The sequence below is a fragment of the Miscanthus floridulus genome, chromosome 18 (assembly GCF_019320115.1).
Source record: "Miscanthus floridulus cultivar M001 chromosome 18, ASM1932011v1, whole genome shotgun sequence".
Lineage (NCBI taxonomy): Eukaryota > Viridiplantae > Streptophyta > Magnoliopsida > Poales > Poaceae > Miscanthus > Miscanthus floridulus.
The window spans coordinates 22656587-22670357 of NC_089597.1; the positions used below are offsets into that span (position 1 = coordinate 22656587).

Genomic DNA, 13771 nt, shown 5'->3' on the forward strand with positions numbered 1-13771 from the left:
AAAGTTTAGTACTTGGAATCAAACGGGGAAACAGAGTTTGGCTTTGGTCCCCTACGTTTCTGAGCTTATGGAATCTGATTGTCACTCTATATGTTCTTCTTTGTGCATAAATTTCAAGACCTTCAGAGTAAACGGCATTCTGAACTGCAGGTCTTACATGGTGTGCTGAAAGCATCTACTATGTAGTAGTATTTAATTTGTCGTCGTCCTAATTAGTTCTGTCAAACTTTCTTTTTTTGGCGTGCTGAGCAGATTCAGGAAGTCTTGATAGCATCAACACTGAATGTTATTTGGACGCAGCGCAGCTTTTTAGTCCAGGCCCGTCCTGTGCAGCCTCAACACTTGTCAGCATGCCAGAGTTGATTCACTGAACTACTGAAGCGTCACCTTCCTCCAAGTCCGTGGTGACTTGCACATCCACAATGTACTGAACCACGGCAACTCTGCTGCAGAGCCACGGCAAGGAGGAGGAGGAGAGGTTCTTGGACTTCCTCAGGGCAGCTCCTTCCAAAGAACTATGGCTGCACCGCTTCGGCGTCGCCGCCCCGCACGCCTTCCTCCGCTGCGTCGCCACCCTCCGTGCGCGCTCCGCCACATACGCACCGGCAGCCTAAGCCAACTTCTTCCTCCGCTTGCCGGCCTTCGCGCGAACGCGCTCCTCGTCTGGCTCGCTTTCGTCGCCGCGGGCGTCGCGTTCGTGTTCCTGCTGATGACGGGGGCGCTCGACTCCGCCGTGCCCGACGCTTCCCATCGCCGGCGGTGGACGGAGGTGGCGAACCAGGTGCTCAACGCGCTCTTCACCATCATGTGCATGTACCAGCATCCGCAGCTCTGCCACCACCTCGTGCTCCTGCTCCAGTGGCGCGCCGCCGAGCTCCGCGACGTGTACTGCAAGAACGCTGCCGCTGTTCCGCAGCGGGAGCGTGTGCACGTCGCCGTCGTGCTTCGCGTAGTACGCCTACTGCGCCCTCTTCTGGAACTTCAGCAGCGAGACGTGCCCGGACTGAGCCGTGAACTTGTGCATGGCACTCGGCCTCGGCTTCCCCGTCGCCGCCGCCCTGCACATGGTCTACGGCCCGCTCGGCAGAAAGGTCGTGCTCCCGGCGTCCATCGACGACGAGGACGCCGCGGCGGTGCTGGACGAGTCTACGGCCGTGAACGCCACCTCGCAGTACAACAATGGCAGAGCGGCGGTCGCCAAGGCGGAGTGGGCCGGCGGTCTGCTGGACCGCGCCGACGACCTGACGGTGGCGGCGCTGTCCCTAACGTGCACGTTCTGCGTGTTCGGGTGGAACATGGAGCGCCTGGGATTGGGGAACATGAACGTGCACGTCTTCACGTTCGCGCTGCTCTGCGCCGCGCCGGTGCTTGTCTTCGCCGTCGCCGCGCTCAACATCCACGAGACCACGACGCCGCGCTAGGGTCCATCGTTGGCGCCACCGGCGCGCTGCTGTCCGTGCTCGGCCTGCTGTACGGCGGATTCTGGTGCTCGCAGATGAGGCGGTGGCTCGGGCTGCCGGGAGACCGGTCCATGTGCGGCGCCCGGCCGGCGACCGCGGACTACGTCAAGTGGTTGCTCTGCGCGCCGTGTGCGCTGGCGCAGGAGGTCAGGACGGCCAACCTCTACTACGTCGAGGACGAAAGTCTGTACGTGAGGAACAGCGGTGACGATGACGTGTTGCTGGATGGAAAGCCGGCGATGGCGCCTTTGGAGAGAGAAGGGTGCGTTGCGCCATGGACGGCCAACAAAGCCGGCGACGGTGTCGAGTGTGTTGTTGCCGTTGACGCACCGCCGGTGCCGGTGGTGATGGTTGACTAGGCTAACAGATTGGTTCGTGTGATTCTTTGAGACAAGAAAAATTTGCCAAAACCATTTCTTTCTCCTCCGCCTCGACCTCCTCGCCGACCTCTCGCTTACACCGGCCTGCACCTCCACGCCCTACGCGTCCACTCCCTCCTTCCCAACCCATCCCACCTCACCTTCCCCTTCGCGCTCAAAGCCGCCTCCCGCCTCCCGGACCCGCACTCCGCCGGCGTCCAACTCCATGCCCGCTCCCTCAAGCTACCCTACCACTCCAACCCCCACGTCCTCACCTCCCTCCTCAACCTCTACGCAAAAATGCGGCCTCTTGCACGACGCCCAGAAGGCGTTCGACGAAATGCTCCATCCCAGCACCGTGTCACGGACCGCGCTCATCACCGCGTACATGGACGCGGGGCGCGTCCAGGAAGCCGTTGGAGTTGCGAGGAAGGCGTTTGCGAGTGGCATGCGCCCGGGCCCTGAATGCGTGCGCTCGTGTCACTGATTTGGTGACTGGCGAGGCCGTGTGGAGGGCGGCGGAGCAGGAGGGGATTGCAGGGAGCATATTTGTGGCAACTGCGGCATTGGACTTGTATGTCAAATGCGGGGAGATGGAGAAGGCAAGGGCAGTGTTTGACAGGATGCAGAACAAGGATGCAGTGGCCTGGGGTGCTATGGTTGGGGATACGCCTCCAGTGGCCATCCGTGAGAGGCCCTGGAACTATTCTTTGCGTCGGTGTTTTGGATCGGCGGGCCCTCAACCAACTAGTGAAAATATATTACATGCTCCTAATCTCGGATGGTGATGCAAAGAGATACAAGGTTTATACTGGTTCAGGCAATAGGTGTCCTACGTCCAGTCTGAGAGATCGATCTTGTATTACTTGCACCGAAGTGCTCGTAGTAGGGGGTTACAAGCAGGGTGAGAGAGGGAGCTTGTCCCAGGTCTCTGCGTGGAGCGGTGTGAATTGCTTGAGATGTTGATCTCAGGCAGCGGGGAAGCGTGCGTGTTACAGAGTGTTGCTTGCGCGTGAGTGAGTGAGTTCGTCTGTCCGTCTGTGTGTGTGCCCGTGTCTAGAAATGGCCCCGGTCACTCCCTTTTATAGTCGAAGGGGGGACCGGGGTGATACATGTGTTCGCTACGCAGCGTCCTGTAAGTAGAGGTGGCGTGTCCAAGCCCTGTAGCTTGCTACTGTGGCGGTATGGTCGATGGAGCGGCCCTGTCCTTGATGTGCTGGAGCAACGCGCCGGTCACATCCGATCCTGTGCGACGTGGGAGCTCCAGTGATAGCTTGACGCAGGGCATGGCGGACGACGTGCCGGTCGCTGTGTGCTGGTAGTGTAAAAAGCCGAGGCTCAGTTGGTGCCGAGGCCGAGCCATCGTGGGGGGCTCGGTGGGCGCGAATCCCGAGGCTGTCGAGACCCTGAAGTGGATTGCCGAGGCTTGGAGGGAGCAGTTGGTCCTGTACACTGATTCCGAGGCTATAGTGACCCGGACTTGACTCCCGACGCCGCGTTGTTCCTGGAGTAGGGGTTAGGTAGCACAGTGCAGTGCGGGCGTCGGTCGTGGGCACAGTACCGTGCACAGCGCCCGGTAACCCCTGCCCCGTCCTGTCCCGGACGGCATGGTGTTGATGCGACTTCCCGTCTCGTCGGCCGCTCTGTTGTGTCGAGCCGTCGTCCGGTTGATGTCGCGGGAGTGGTTGGTCGCATTAATTGGATGTGACGTTCTGTCAGGGAGATCGGTCGAGGTGGAGGCGACGAGGTTGTTGCCGAGCCAGCCTCGAGTGAGGCGGAGATTCGGTAGGCCGTCCGAGGCCTTTCGTGCGGGGCCTTGAGCGAGGCGGAGATTTGGTAGGCCATCCGAGGCCTTTCGTGCGAGGTCTCGAGCGAGGCGGAGATTCGGTAGGCTGTCCGAGGCCTTTCGTGCAAGGTCTCGAGCGAGGCGGAGATTCGGTAGGCCGTCCGAGGCCTTTCGTGCGAGGCCTCGAGCGAGACAGAGATTCGGTAGCCTCGGACAAGGCCGGGGGTTAGCCAATAGTTGTCTCTTGGCTTTGATTTTGACATGGTCTAAGCGATTTTTTCGGTTTTCGCTTAGGGGACCCCTTTTTATGGTACCCGACAGTAGCCCCCGAGCCTCAGGGAGAGTGTGAGCACTCTCCCTGAGGTTTTGACGAGACTCGGCTCGCGGCAGCTCCTGGCGGGGTGGTGTTTCGTACTCGAGGCCTCGGTGGGTGCGCGCGAGCGCACCCGCCCGGTGTAGCCCCCGAGGCCCTGGAGGAGTGGATTTATTCCTCCAGGGGCTTTTCTTACGTCGTGCGAGGGGTTTTATTGCGTTTGCCGAGCCCATGAGTGCGAGTTCAGGTCGCTGGGTCTTCGGCTTGGTTGCTGGAAGAGCCCCCGAACCTCTGCGTGGAGCAAGAGGGCGATCAGGAGTTTTTCTGTCTTTTTTGTGTGGCCCTCACGCATCCTTTTCGTTCGGAAGGAGGGGTGGAGGATGCCAGGCTACCCTAGGTGGGCGTGTACAGTGGCACCTCCGGTGAGCTGTTATTGGGTAAGTCCGAGTGGAGGCCTGTGCCCCATTCGATAGGGGTCGGCTAGCGGTCCAGAGACGCACTCTAAAAGTACCAGAGGGCTTCTCTAGTGGGTCCCAGGGCCGTTCGATGGGCCCTGGGGGCTCGATGCCTCCCTACGGTGGGATCCCATTTGGAGACCTCCCTTTCGGTCTCGGACATGACTTAGGGTATCCCAAGCATTTGCTTGCTTGGGCCTTGGCCATGTACGGGCTCGCCCACAGTCATCCCTGATTTTGTTTGTCCTGTGGCGGCTGTCGAAACTTTTGAGGGCCCAGCCTTCGAACCCCTGGACCGTAACGGGCTCGGTGCCATTTATCGCGTTTTTTTCGAGCCTCCGAGTGCGAGCTTGGGTTGCTTGTCTTTGTCCTGGGTGCAGGAAGAGCCCCCAAGCCTCCGCACGGAGCGAGAGGGCAGTTAGGAGTTCCCCTGGCTTTTTGTGCGACCCTCGCGCATCCTTTTCGTTCGGAAGGAGGGGTTGTTTGCCGAGCCCTCGAGTGCGAGCCTGGGTCGCTGGGTCTCGGCAAGGTTGCAGGAAGAGCCCCCGAGCCTCTGCACGGAGCGAAAGGGCGATCAAGAGTTCCCCTGGCTTTTTGTGCGACCCTCGCGCATCCTTTTCGTTCGGAAGGAGGGGTTGTTTGCTGAGCTCTCGAGTGCGAGCCTGGGTCGCTGGGTCTCGGCAAGGTTGCAGGAAGAGCCCCTGAACCTCTGCACGGAGCGAGAGGGCGATCAGGAGTTCCCCTTGCTTTTTGTGCGACCCTCGCGCATCCTTTTTGTTCGGAAGGAGGGGTGGAATATGCTAGGCTACCCTCGGTGGGCGTGAGCGGTGACACTTCCGGTGAGCTGTTATCGGGTAAGTCCGAGTGGAGGCCCGTGCCCCATTCGATAGTGGTCGGCTAGCGGTCCCGAGACGCACTCTAAAAGTATCAAAGGGCTTCTCTAGTGGGTCCCAGGACCGTTTGATTGGCCCCGGGGGCTCGATGCCTCCCTACGGTGGGATCCCATTCGGAGACCTCCCTGCCGGTCTCGGACACGACTTAGGGCATCCCAAGCGTTCGCTTGCTTGGGCCTCGGCCACGTACGGGCTCGCCCATAGTCGTCCCTGACTCTGTTGTCCTGGGGCGGCCATCGAAACCCTCGGGGGCCCAGCCTTCGAACCCCTGGACCGTAACGGGCTCGGTGCCCAGTTCCTTCGCCTGAAAGGAATCGGGTGGGGGATATTCCCCTCCCATCGGCTGACAATGGCAGGTGCGCCTTTTGAGGCGGTTTTCTCGGGGAGGCGGAACGGCGCCTGCCGCTGTTGCGGTCGGATGCGACGCGATGTCAGCGGATGGGACATAACTGTGTGTGCGATTAATAAGGAAAATGTGGGTGCGTGGGCGTTAAAATTGGATCTGGATTAACTATATCAGATTTGAGGGAAACTTCCCCGATTTCGTCACTCATCCGTTTCGCCCCCTTCCTGCATAAATACGTAACGAGCCTCGCCCCTCCCCTCCTTACCTTGCCTGCATTCGCCTTTGCTGCCCTCGAGCCGTTGCTAGGAACAGAGAGCGCCGGGGAGAAGAAGGGAGAAGGGCGAGGGAGAGAGAGAGAGAGAGAGAGCGGGAGAGGCAGAGCGAGGTTTACCGCCGTAGCCGCATTCTCCACCGCGCGATGGCCGGCGGCCCTGTTATCTCCCGGCGGATCCTTGGGGTCCGTCCGACGTGTCCGTGGAGACGCTGCAGTTGCTCGTCGACGACGGCCTTCTCCGCCCGGTTGCCGACCCCAATAGGCCGGAGTGGATTGCTCCGTCGGGCGAGCCGGAGCCGAGGCCACGCGAAGGGTACATCGTGAGCTTCGTGTCTTTCCACGAGCATGGTCTCGGCCTGCCGACGGACCGGTTCATGCGGGCGCTCCCGCATTACTACGGCATGGAGATTCACAACTTTAACCCCAACTCCATCGCGCAGGCGGCCATCTTCGTCGCCGTCTACGAAGGGTACTTGGGCATTGCCCCCCATTGGGAGCTGTGGCTCCACCTCTTCCGGGCAGGGCATACCACCAAGCCGACGGGCACAACGGGTACGAGGAAGGCGATGAGGGCCGGCGGCTGCACTCTCCAAGTGCGCCAAGACCAGCAACACCTTTACATCCCGGCCCAGCTTGCGTCATCCAATCGCCGCTGGTACACCAGCTGGTTCTACCTCCGCAACGACGACGGCGGACTTCCCCCCTACAACCGGGCGGGTCGTGGAGAGCTAGCCGGAGAAGTGGAGGTACGACGTCCCGCTGGTCGACCAGCCCAAGCTGCAGCCTCTCCTAGAGGGGCTGGAGAGGCTGCGCAGCCACAGCCTTACGGCGGCTGTGGTCATGGCTGCCTTCCACCGCCGGAGGGTGCTGCCGCTAATGGCTCGGTGGCGGCGCCTATTCGAGATGACACCGGATGAGCCGATTGAGGGCATCCGGATGTCTGTCGTCACCCTCTCCGACGAGGAGATTCTACGTCGGGTGAGGGAGACGGTGGAGGGGTGGCTGAGGATCAGTGGTCTGACCCCGTTCGCGATGCGCCCATCGTGGGGGTACCTCTCTCTAGTAAGTCACACGCTGCTGCAGCCCCCGAGGCCTCCTCGTTCCTCACCGTTTCTCGTTCCCTTATTTGTGTTCGCCGTTCTTACAGGGGATGAGAGACGTGTGAGCCTCCCCGCCGCCCGTTCCTGAGGATGCAGAGCGGCGGGTGGTGAACCGGGGCGCATGTCGAGGCGTAGAAGAAGCGGAAGGACGCCGAGGAGGCAAAGCGCAAGAGGAAGATCCTTGAGCGCGAGGAGCTAGAGAAGCACCGCCGGCAGCAGAGGCAGGACGGTCTCCCGGTGGAGGCGTCTCCGTCACCGTCGCTGTCGATGGACTCTTCGGGCGAAGATGACGAGAGCGAGGTGGGGCGAGGTCCCTTGGACCATCTCCCTGACGTCGGGGCGTCGACGAGCGGCCCAGCGTTCCCAGGAGGAGGAGAGGAGGGCGCCTCACCCGCCCCAGGGCCAAGGCCGACACGCCCGAGGCACGGGCGTTAGGGAAGCGCACCGTCAGTCCGGTGGGCTCGACGGCAGAGGTGGAGCAGGCGGCGGCGGGGGCGACACAACTACCCCCGCAGAGGGTCGAGGGGGCGCCGGAGTCCGGCGAGGGTCAGCCGGCACCGGCGAACACGGAGGCCGTGCCACCGCCGTTGCAGAGGAGGGACGCAGTGCCGAAGCGGTTGTGTCCCCGTTCAAGGTGAGTGTTTTTTCAGTGGAGTTCGTATCGTCTCTTGCTCGCTTTATGGTCGTATGCTGACCAAGTGGGTGTTTTGCCTTCAGCCGGAAGCGTCAGGCGGAGGTGCCTGCCCTGGCGCCACGTAAGTCGCTCAAGGTGAGCATGGGCTCCACCGCTCAACGGGTGGTGGAGGCGCAGGCCGCCATACAGCGTGGCGTGGCGTCGGCGAGGGCCGACCCGAAGGAGCTGGTCGCCCAGGGAGAGGCTACCGAGGCGGCCACGGAGCGAGTGGGGGAGGAAACGCCTACGCCCCACGAGGCCGAGGCCCGCGAGTCCGATGGGGTCGAGGCGCCCTCAGTTGCCGAGGCCACCGAGGGCGAGACCGAGGCCCCCCGGACTTCCGAGACCGAGGCAATGGAGGCCGGGGCGCCCAGGACCACCGAGGCCGAAGTGGCGGGGACCGGAGACCCCAAGACCACCGAGGCCGGGGTGGCGGGGGCCGGCGTGAGCGCGGCGAAGTCGGCGGCCCAGGAAGTGGAGATGGAGGCGGGGCAAGCCACAATATCGCCGCCGGTCCAAGGCCCGCCGCCGTTGCAGGAGAGCGCCCAGGAAGTGGTGGTCCATTCGATCTCCTCCGATGATACTTCCCGGGGGAAGGAGGTGGCGGATGCCAAGGCGGCCGGCACCGTGGAGCAGCCGGCTCCGACCTCTAGCGAGGGAAGCTTGGCCCTTGTGCGGGTACAACCCAAGCCCTGCGGGTGGGATCACCCGCGTGTCTTGTGGCGGAGCCGGGACGACCCTAAGGGGGGGCCTCTGTTCGCCCTCGAGGACGCGGCCGAGGGGGGCGCTGGGACACCTTCGAGCAATACCGCCGTCTGGCGGAGCGGTCGCTACGGACAGCGCTGTCCGTCGTGGCCGACGATCTACCCGGGGTCGCCCAGGTTCGCGCCTTCTTTTCTCGTGCAGTGTCGTCTTTTTCCGAGTTTTCTCGCAGTGCATGACCCCTGTTTTGCCTATCTAGGAGCTCAAGGCCCAGTCCCTCAGGAAGTCATTGTTCCTCCGGCGGGAGAGGGACATCTGGGATCAGCTTCGGCAGCAGAAGGACCTGCTCGCCAATGCCAACGAGCTTTTGTCGGCGCGGAGCGCGGACATGGAGGACCTCCGCCTTCGCTGTGCTGATATGAATGCCGAGGTGGCTACGGCTCGGGAGCAGGCCGCCCCTTTGGTGGCGCGGATCAAGGAGTTGGAGGAGGAGCTGACCCGGGTGGCCGGCGATCGGGACACCTTCAGGTCCCGGGCTGAAGAAGCGACGACCTCTGAAGCAGCTAGGGGCGGAGCAGGGCTCGCACCTGTTGACGAAAGGTGCCCTGGCCGAGGCCCTCAAGGTGGCCGAGGCCTCCCGGGTCGAGGCCCTAGCTTTGAAGGAAAAGGCCAAGGGTGAGTTCCGTCCCCCTTGTGTTATTTGTTTTTCTTGCGTTCGACCCCTAACTCCCCGATGCGATGCAGAGCTGGAGAAGGAGGCTTCCCGGGCGGTCGAGGCCTCTCGGGTCGAGGTCCGGCGCAGGAAGGAGAAAGCCAAGGCCTCCTTGGTCAAGGTCCAGCGCTGGAAAGAGAAAGCCGAGGGTGAGTCCTGTAAGCCTTCACCCCTGTTTGGCTTATTTTCTTTTGCGCTTAATCCCATCCTACTTGTTTTGGCGCAGGGTTGGAGAGGGAGATCTCCCAGGCAGCTGAGGCCTCTATCGCAGTGCAGGCGGTGCTCGAGGCCGAGATCGGGGAGCACAATGCGCTGCAGAATGCCGCCCGTACCGTCTGCAAGGCCCTAGAGGTTGAGGGGGTCGAGTCGGGCAGCTCCCTTAGGAGCCGCTTGACTGCGTTGAGCGGCCAAGCGCGCGAGCGACTCCGGGGGGCGCTGCACACGGGCGTCAAGCGCGCCCTAGCCGTCATCGCCTCGCACTACGCCGGCGTCGACCTCAAGGCCGTCAGTGACGGCTACGTCTTGGCTGAAGATGACGAGGAGGCCGATGAGGAGGTCACGAAGCTGATGGAGGCGGCTGAGGGCCCCGGCACGGTGCTGGCGAAGCTGTTCGAAGAGGAGGTGGTTCCTCCCACGCCGTCTACCGACGCTGGAGACCCTGAGCCTTGACCTGGGCCAAAGGGGCCGTGTAAATAAATTAGGATTATTATTGTACCGTAACGTTTGTGGCTATCGAGGCCTTTTCTAAAGCACTTGCGTCTACGCTTCTTAATCGTTTTTATTGTATTTCCGAGCCTCTGCCCTCTGTCTCGTCTCTGAACATATCTCTTGCAAAAAACTTCCTCGGAGCCTAAGCTGCCCCTCGGGCAAAAGGTGGTGAGGGAGTGCCGTAGCCCGGAGGCGTAGGTCGTCTCGCGACTCGGCCGGCCTTTTTGCCTTAAGACAGACTTTCGTTCCTTAGGTCTTTTACAATCGATTTGTCAGAGCGCGCTAGAGAGTTTGGCGTGGAAATTTTTTCAAAAAATGACTAAAAAATGGTGCATGAGACTTAGGGGGGGAGTCCCCCGTTCTAGCCCCCGAGGGAGGCTCGGTTCTGCAGAGGCAGAGCCGTGTCTCGTTCAAGCCCCGCAGTGGGCACCTCTGTAGAGGCAGAGCCGAGTCTCCCTTATGGTGTTATCGTAACGCTAAGGCCCACGATGGGCTCGAGGGGTTTCTAAAAAATTAGAACAATTAAAGAACGCTTCTTTATTGTATTTCGAGAAACAATGTATACAATGCTTGGAAATTTAAGGGTAAAAGCGACGTAGCTGTTCTATGTTCCAAGCGTTGGTGAGGATTTCACCCTTTTCGTTGGCTAGCTTGTAGGTCTCGGGCTTTAGTACTTGGGCGACGATGTACGGCCCTTCCTATGGCGGGGTCAGCTTGTGGTGGCCCTTGTTTGTTCTGCCTCAGTCTCAGCATCAGGTCACCCACCTTCAGGTCTCGGCTTCGAATGTGTCGGGCTTGATAGCGTCGTAGGGCTTGCTGGTACTTGGCCGAATGTAATAGCGCAACGTCTCGGGCTTCCTCCAGCTGGTCGAGGGCGTCCTCGCGGGCAGTGCGGTTGCTTTGCTCGTTGTAGGCCTGCAGCCTCAGGGAACCGTACTCCAAGTCAGTGGGGAGGATGGCCTCGGCTCCATAGACCAGGAAGAACGGTGTGAACCCCGTGGCTCGGCTCGGGGTGTTCCTCAGGCTCCAGATGACCGACGGGAGTTCGACAAGTCATTTCTTGCCAAATTTCTTCAACCGGTTGTATACTCTTGGCTTTAGGCCTTGTAGGATCATGCTGTTGGCACGCTCTACTTGGCCGTTTGTCCTAGGATGTCCTACGACCGACCAGGCCACACGGATGTGGTGGTCGTCGCAGAACGTCAGGAACTTGTGGCCGGTGAATTGCATCCCGTTGTCAGTGATGATGGTGTTCGGAACCCCGAACCCATGGATGATATCAGTGAAGAACAGCACCGCTTGCTCGGACTTGATTCGGTTGATCGGACGAGCCTCGATCCACTTGGAGAACTTATCGATTGCTACCAGCAGGTGGGTGTAGCCCCCGGGGGCCTTCTGCAGAGGCCCAACCATGTTGAGCCCCCACACGGCGAACGACCATGTGATGAGGATGGTTTGGAGGGCTTGGGCCGGGAGATGCGTCTGCCGTGCATAGTACTGGCATCCCTCGCAGGAGCGTGCGAGCTTGGTGGTGCCAGCAACAGCCGTTGGCCAGTAGAACCCTTGGCAGAAAGCGTTTCCAATGAGCGTCCGAGGCGCTGCATGGTGCCCGCAGGCTCCCACGTGCAAGTCCCAAAGTAGGGCTTGACCTACCTCGGTGGTGATGCATCGTTGGAGGACACCAGATGGGCTTCGCCTGTACAACTCGCCGTTGCTGAGGACGTAAGTCTTGGCTCACCGAGCAAGCCGTCGGGCTTCGGTCCTGTCTGCGGGAAGCTCTCCTCGGATGAGGCAATCAAGGAACGGGACTCGCCAGTCCGTGCCCTGGTTGGCCTCGGGAGGCTCCATGTTGACTTCCATGACCTCGGGCTCAGCCGAAGGGGTCTCGGCGACAGAGGGGGCCATGAGCCCTTCGGTGGGCTCGACCGGTGGGCCCTCTTTCGCTGCCGAGGTGTAGTCGATGGAAGGCATGTGGAGGTCTCTGGCGAAGACGTTCGGGGGACCAGGGGCTGTGCCGACGCTATCTTTGCCAGCTCGTCCGCGGCCTTGTTGAATTTACGCGCGATGTGGTTGAGTTCGAGACCGTCGAACTTGTCTTTAAGGCGACGTACCAGCTTGCAGTATGCCTCCATTTTGGGGTCATGGCAGTTCGACTCCTTCATCACTTGATCGACGACGAGCTGTGAATCGCCTCGTACGTTGAGACGCCGTACTCGAAGTTCGATGGCGATCATCAAGCCGTTGACGAGGGCCTCGTATTCGGTTACGTTGTTGGAGGCGGCGAAGTAGAGCCGAACCATGTAGTGTATGTGCACTCCGAGGGGTGAGATGAAGAGCAGACCCACGCCTGCCCCGGTCTTCATCAGGGACCCGTCAAAGTACATGGTCTAGCATTCTGCCTGGACTTGAGCAGGTGGCAGTTGGGTGTCGGTCCACTCAGCCACAAAATCAGCCAAGACCTGAGATTTGATTACTTTCCGAGGCGCAAAAGATAGGGCTTCCCCTATGAGTTCAACGGCCCACTTGGCTATCCTACCCGAGGCCTCCCGGTTATGGATTATCTCTCCCAGGGGGAAAGACGACACCACGGTCACCGGGTGGGACTCGAAGTAGTGACGTAGCTTGCGTCGAGCCAAGACTATGGCGTAGATCAGCTTCTGGATGTGGGGGTAGCGTGTCTTGGTCTCGGAGAGCACTTCACTGATGAAGTAAATAGGTCATTGGACGGGTAGGGCATGCCCCTCTTCCTGCCTCTCGACCACCACGGCCGCGCTGGCCACTTGGGTCGTTGCGGCGACGTAGAGTAAGAGGGCCTCGCCCTTGGCCGGCGGTACCAGGATGGGAGGATTGGTGAGCAATGCCTTGAGCTTAGTGAGGGCTTCTTCGACCTCGGGGGTCCAAAGAAAGCGTTCAGATTTTCTCAAGAGGCGGTACAGGGGTAAGCCTTTTTCGCCAAGGCGCGAGATGAAGCGGCTCAGGGCTGCGAGGCATCCCATAACCCTCTGCACTCCCTTGAGGTCTCGGATTGGTCCCATGTTGGTCACGACCGAGACCTTTTCTGGGTTGGCCTCGATGCCGTGCTCCGAGACTATGAATCCCAAGAGCATGCCTTGGGGGACCCCAAAGACACACTTCTCGGGGTTGAGCTTGATGCCCTTCTCTCTGAGGCATCTGAAGGCGATCTCCAGGTCATCGACGAGATCACTGGCCCTCCTGGACTTGACCACGATGTCGTCCACGTAGGCCTCGACGGTTCGCCCGATGTGCTCGCCAAAGACCTGGGTCATGCACCGCTGGTATGTGGCCCCTGCGTTTCTAAGGCCGAATGACATAGTCACATAGCAGTACATGCCGAATGGGGTGATGAAAGAAGTCGCGAGCTGGTCGGATTCTTTTATCTTGATTTGATGATAACCGGAATACGCGTCCAGGAAAGATAGGGTTTCACATCCCGCAGTGGAGTCAATGATTTGGTCGATTTGAGGTAATGGGAATGGGACTTTTGGACATGCTTTATTCAAACCGGTGTAGTCTACACACATTCTCCACTTCCCATTTTTCTTCTTAACTAATACAGGATTAGCTAACCACTCTGGATGGGACACTTCCTTGATGAATCCGACCGCCAAAAGCTTCTGCACCTCCTCGCCGATGGCCCTGTGCTTTTCCTCGTCGAATCGGCGCAGGCGCTATTTCACCGGTCTGGAGCCGACCCGGATGTCCAAGGCGTGCTCGGCGACCTCCCTCGGTATGCCTGGCATGTCTGAGGGACTCCACGCGAATACATCGGCATTCGTGCAGAGAAAGTCGACGAGCACGGCTTCCTATTTGATGTCGAGGGTGGCGCTGATCCTCAGTGCCCGATCGTCGGGGCAGATGGGGTCGACCGGGACGAGCTTGACGGCCTCCGCGGGCTTGAAAGTCCCAGCGCGATGCTTGGAGTCAGGCGCCTCGCTACCGAGTCGGTCGAGGTTGACGATGAGGGCCTCG

At 60.6% G+C, this 13771-nt stretch overlaps 1 protein-coding gene and 1 pseudogene across 1 annotated transcript; both read left to right on the forward strand.

The window, feature by feature from the left end:
* The first annotated feature begins 8 nt into the window (after nt 1–8).
* Nucleotides 9–1819, forward strand: LOC136523464 (uncharacterized; annotated as a pseudogene).
* A 4441-nt stretch (nt 1820–6260) lies between these two features.
* LOC136523465 (basal body protein 10-like) lies at nt 6261–9742 on the forward strand. The gene is made up of 5 exons (XM_066517142.1): nt 6261–6355; nt 7704–8337; nt 8621–8961; nt 9106–9194; nt 9300–9742. The coding sequence occupies exons 1-5, from the start codon at nt 6261–6263 to the stop codon at nt 9740–9742; spliced, it is 1602 nt and encodes a 533-aa protein (XP_066373239.1).
* The last annotated feature ends 4029 nt before the right edge of the window (nt 9743–13771 follow it).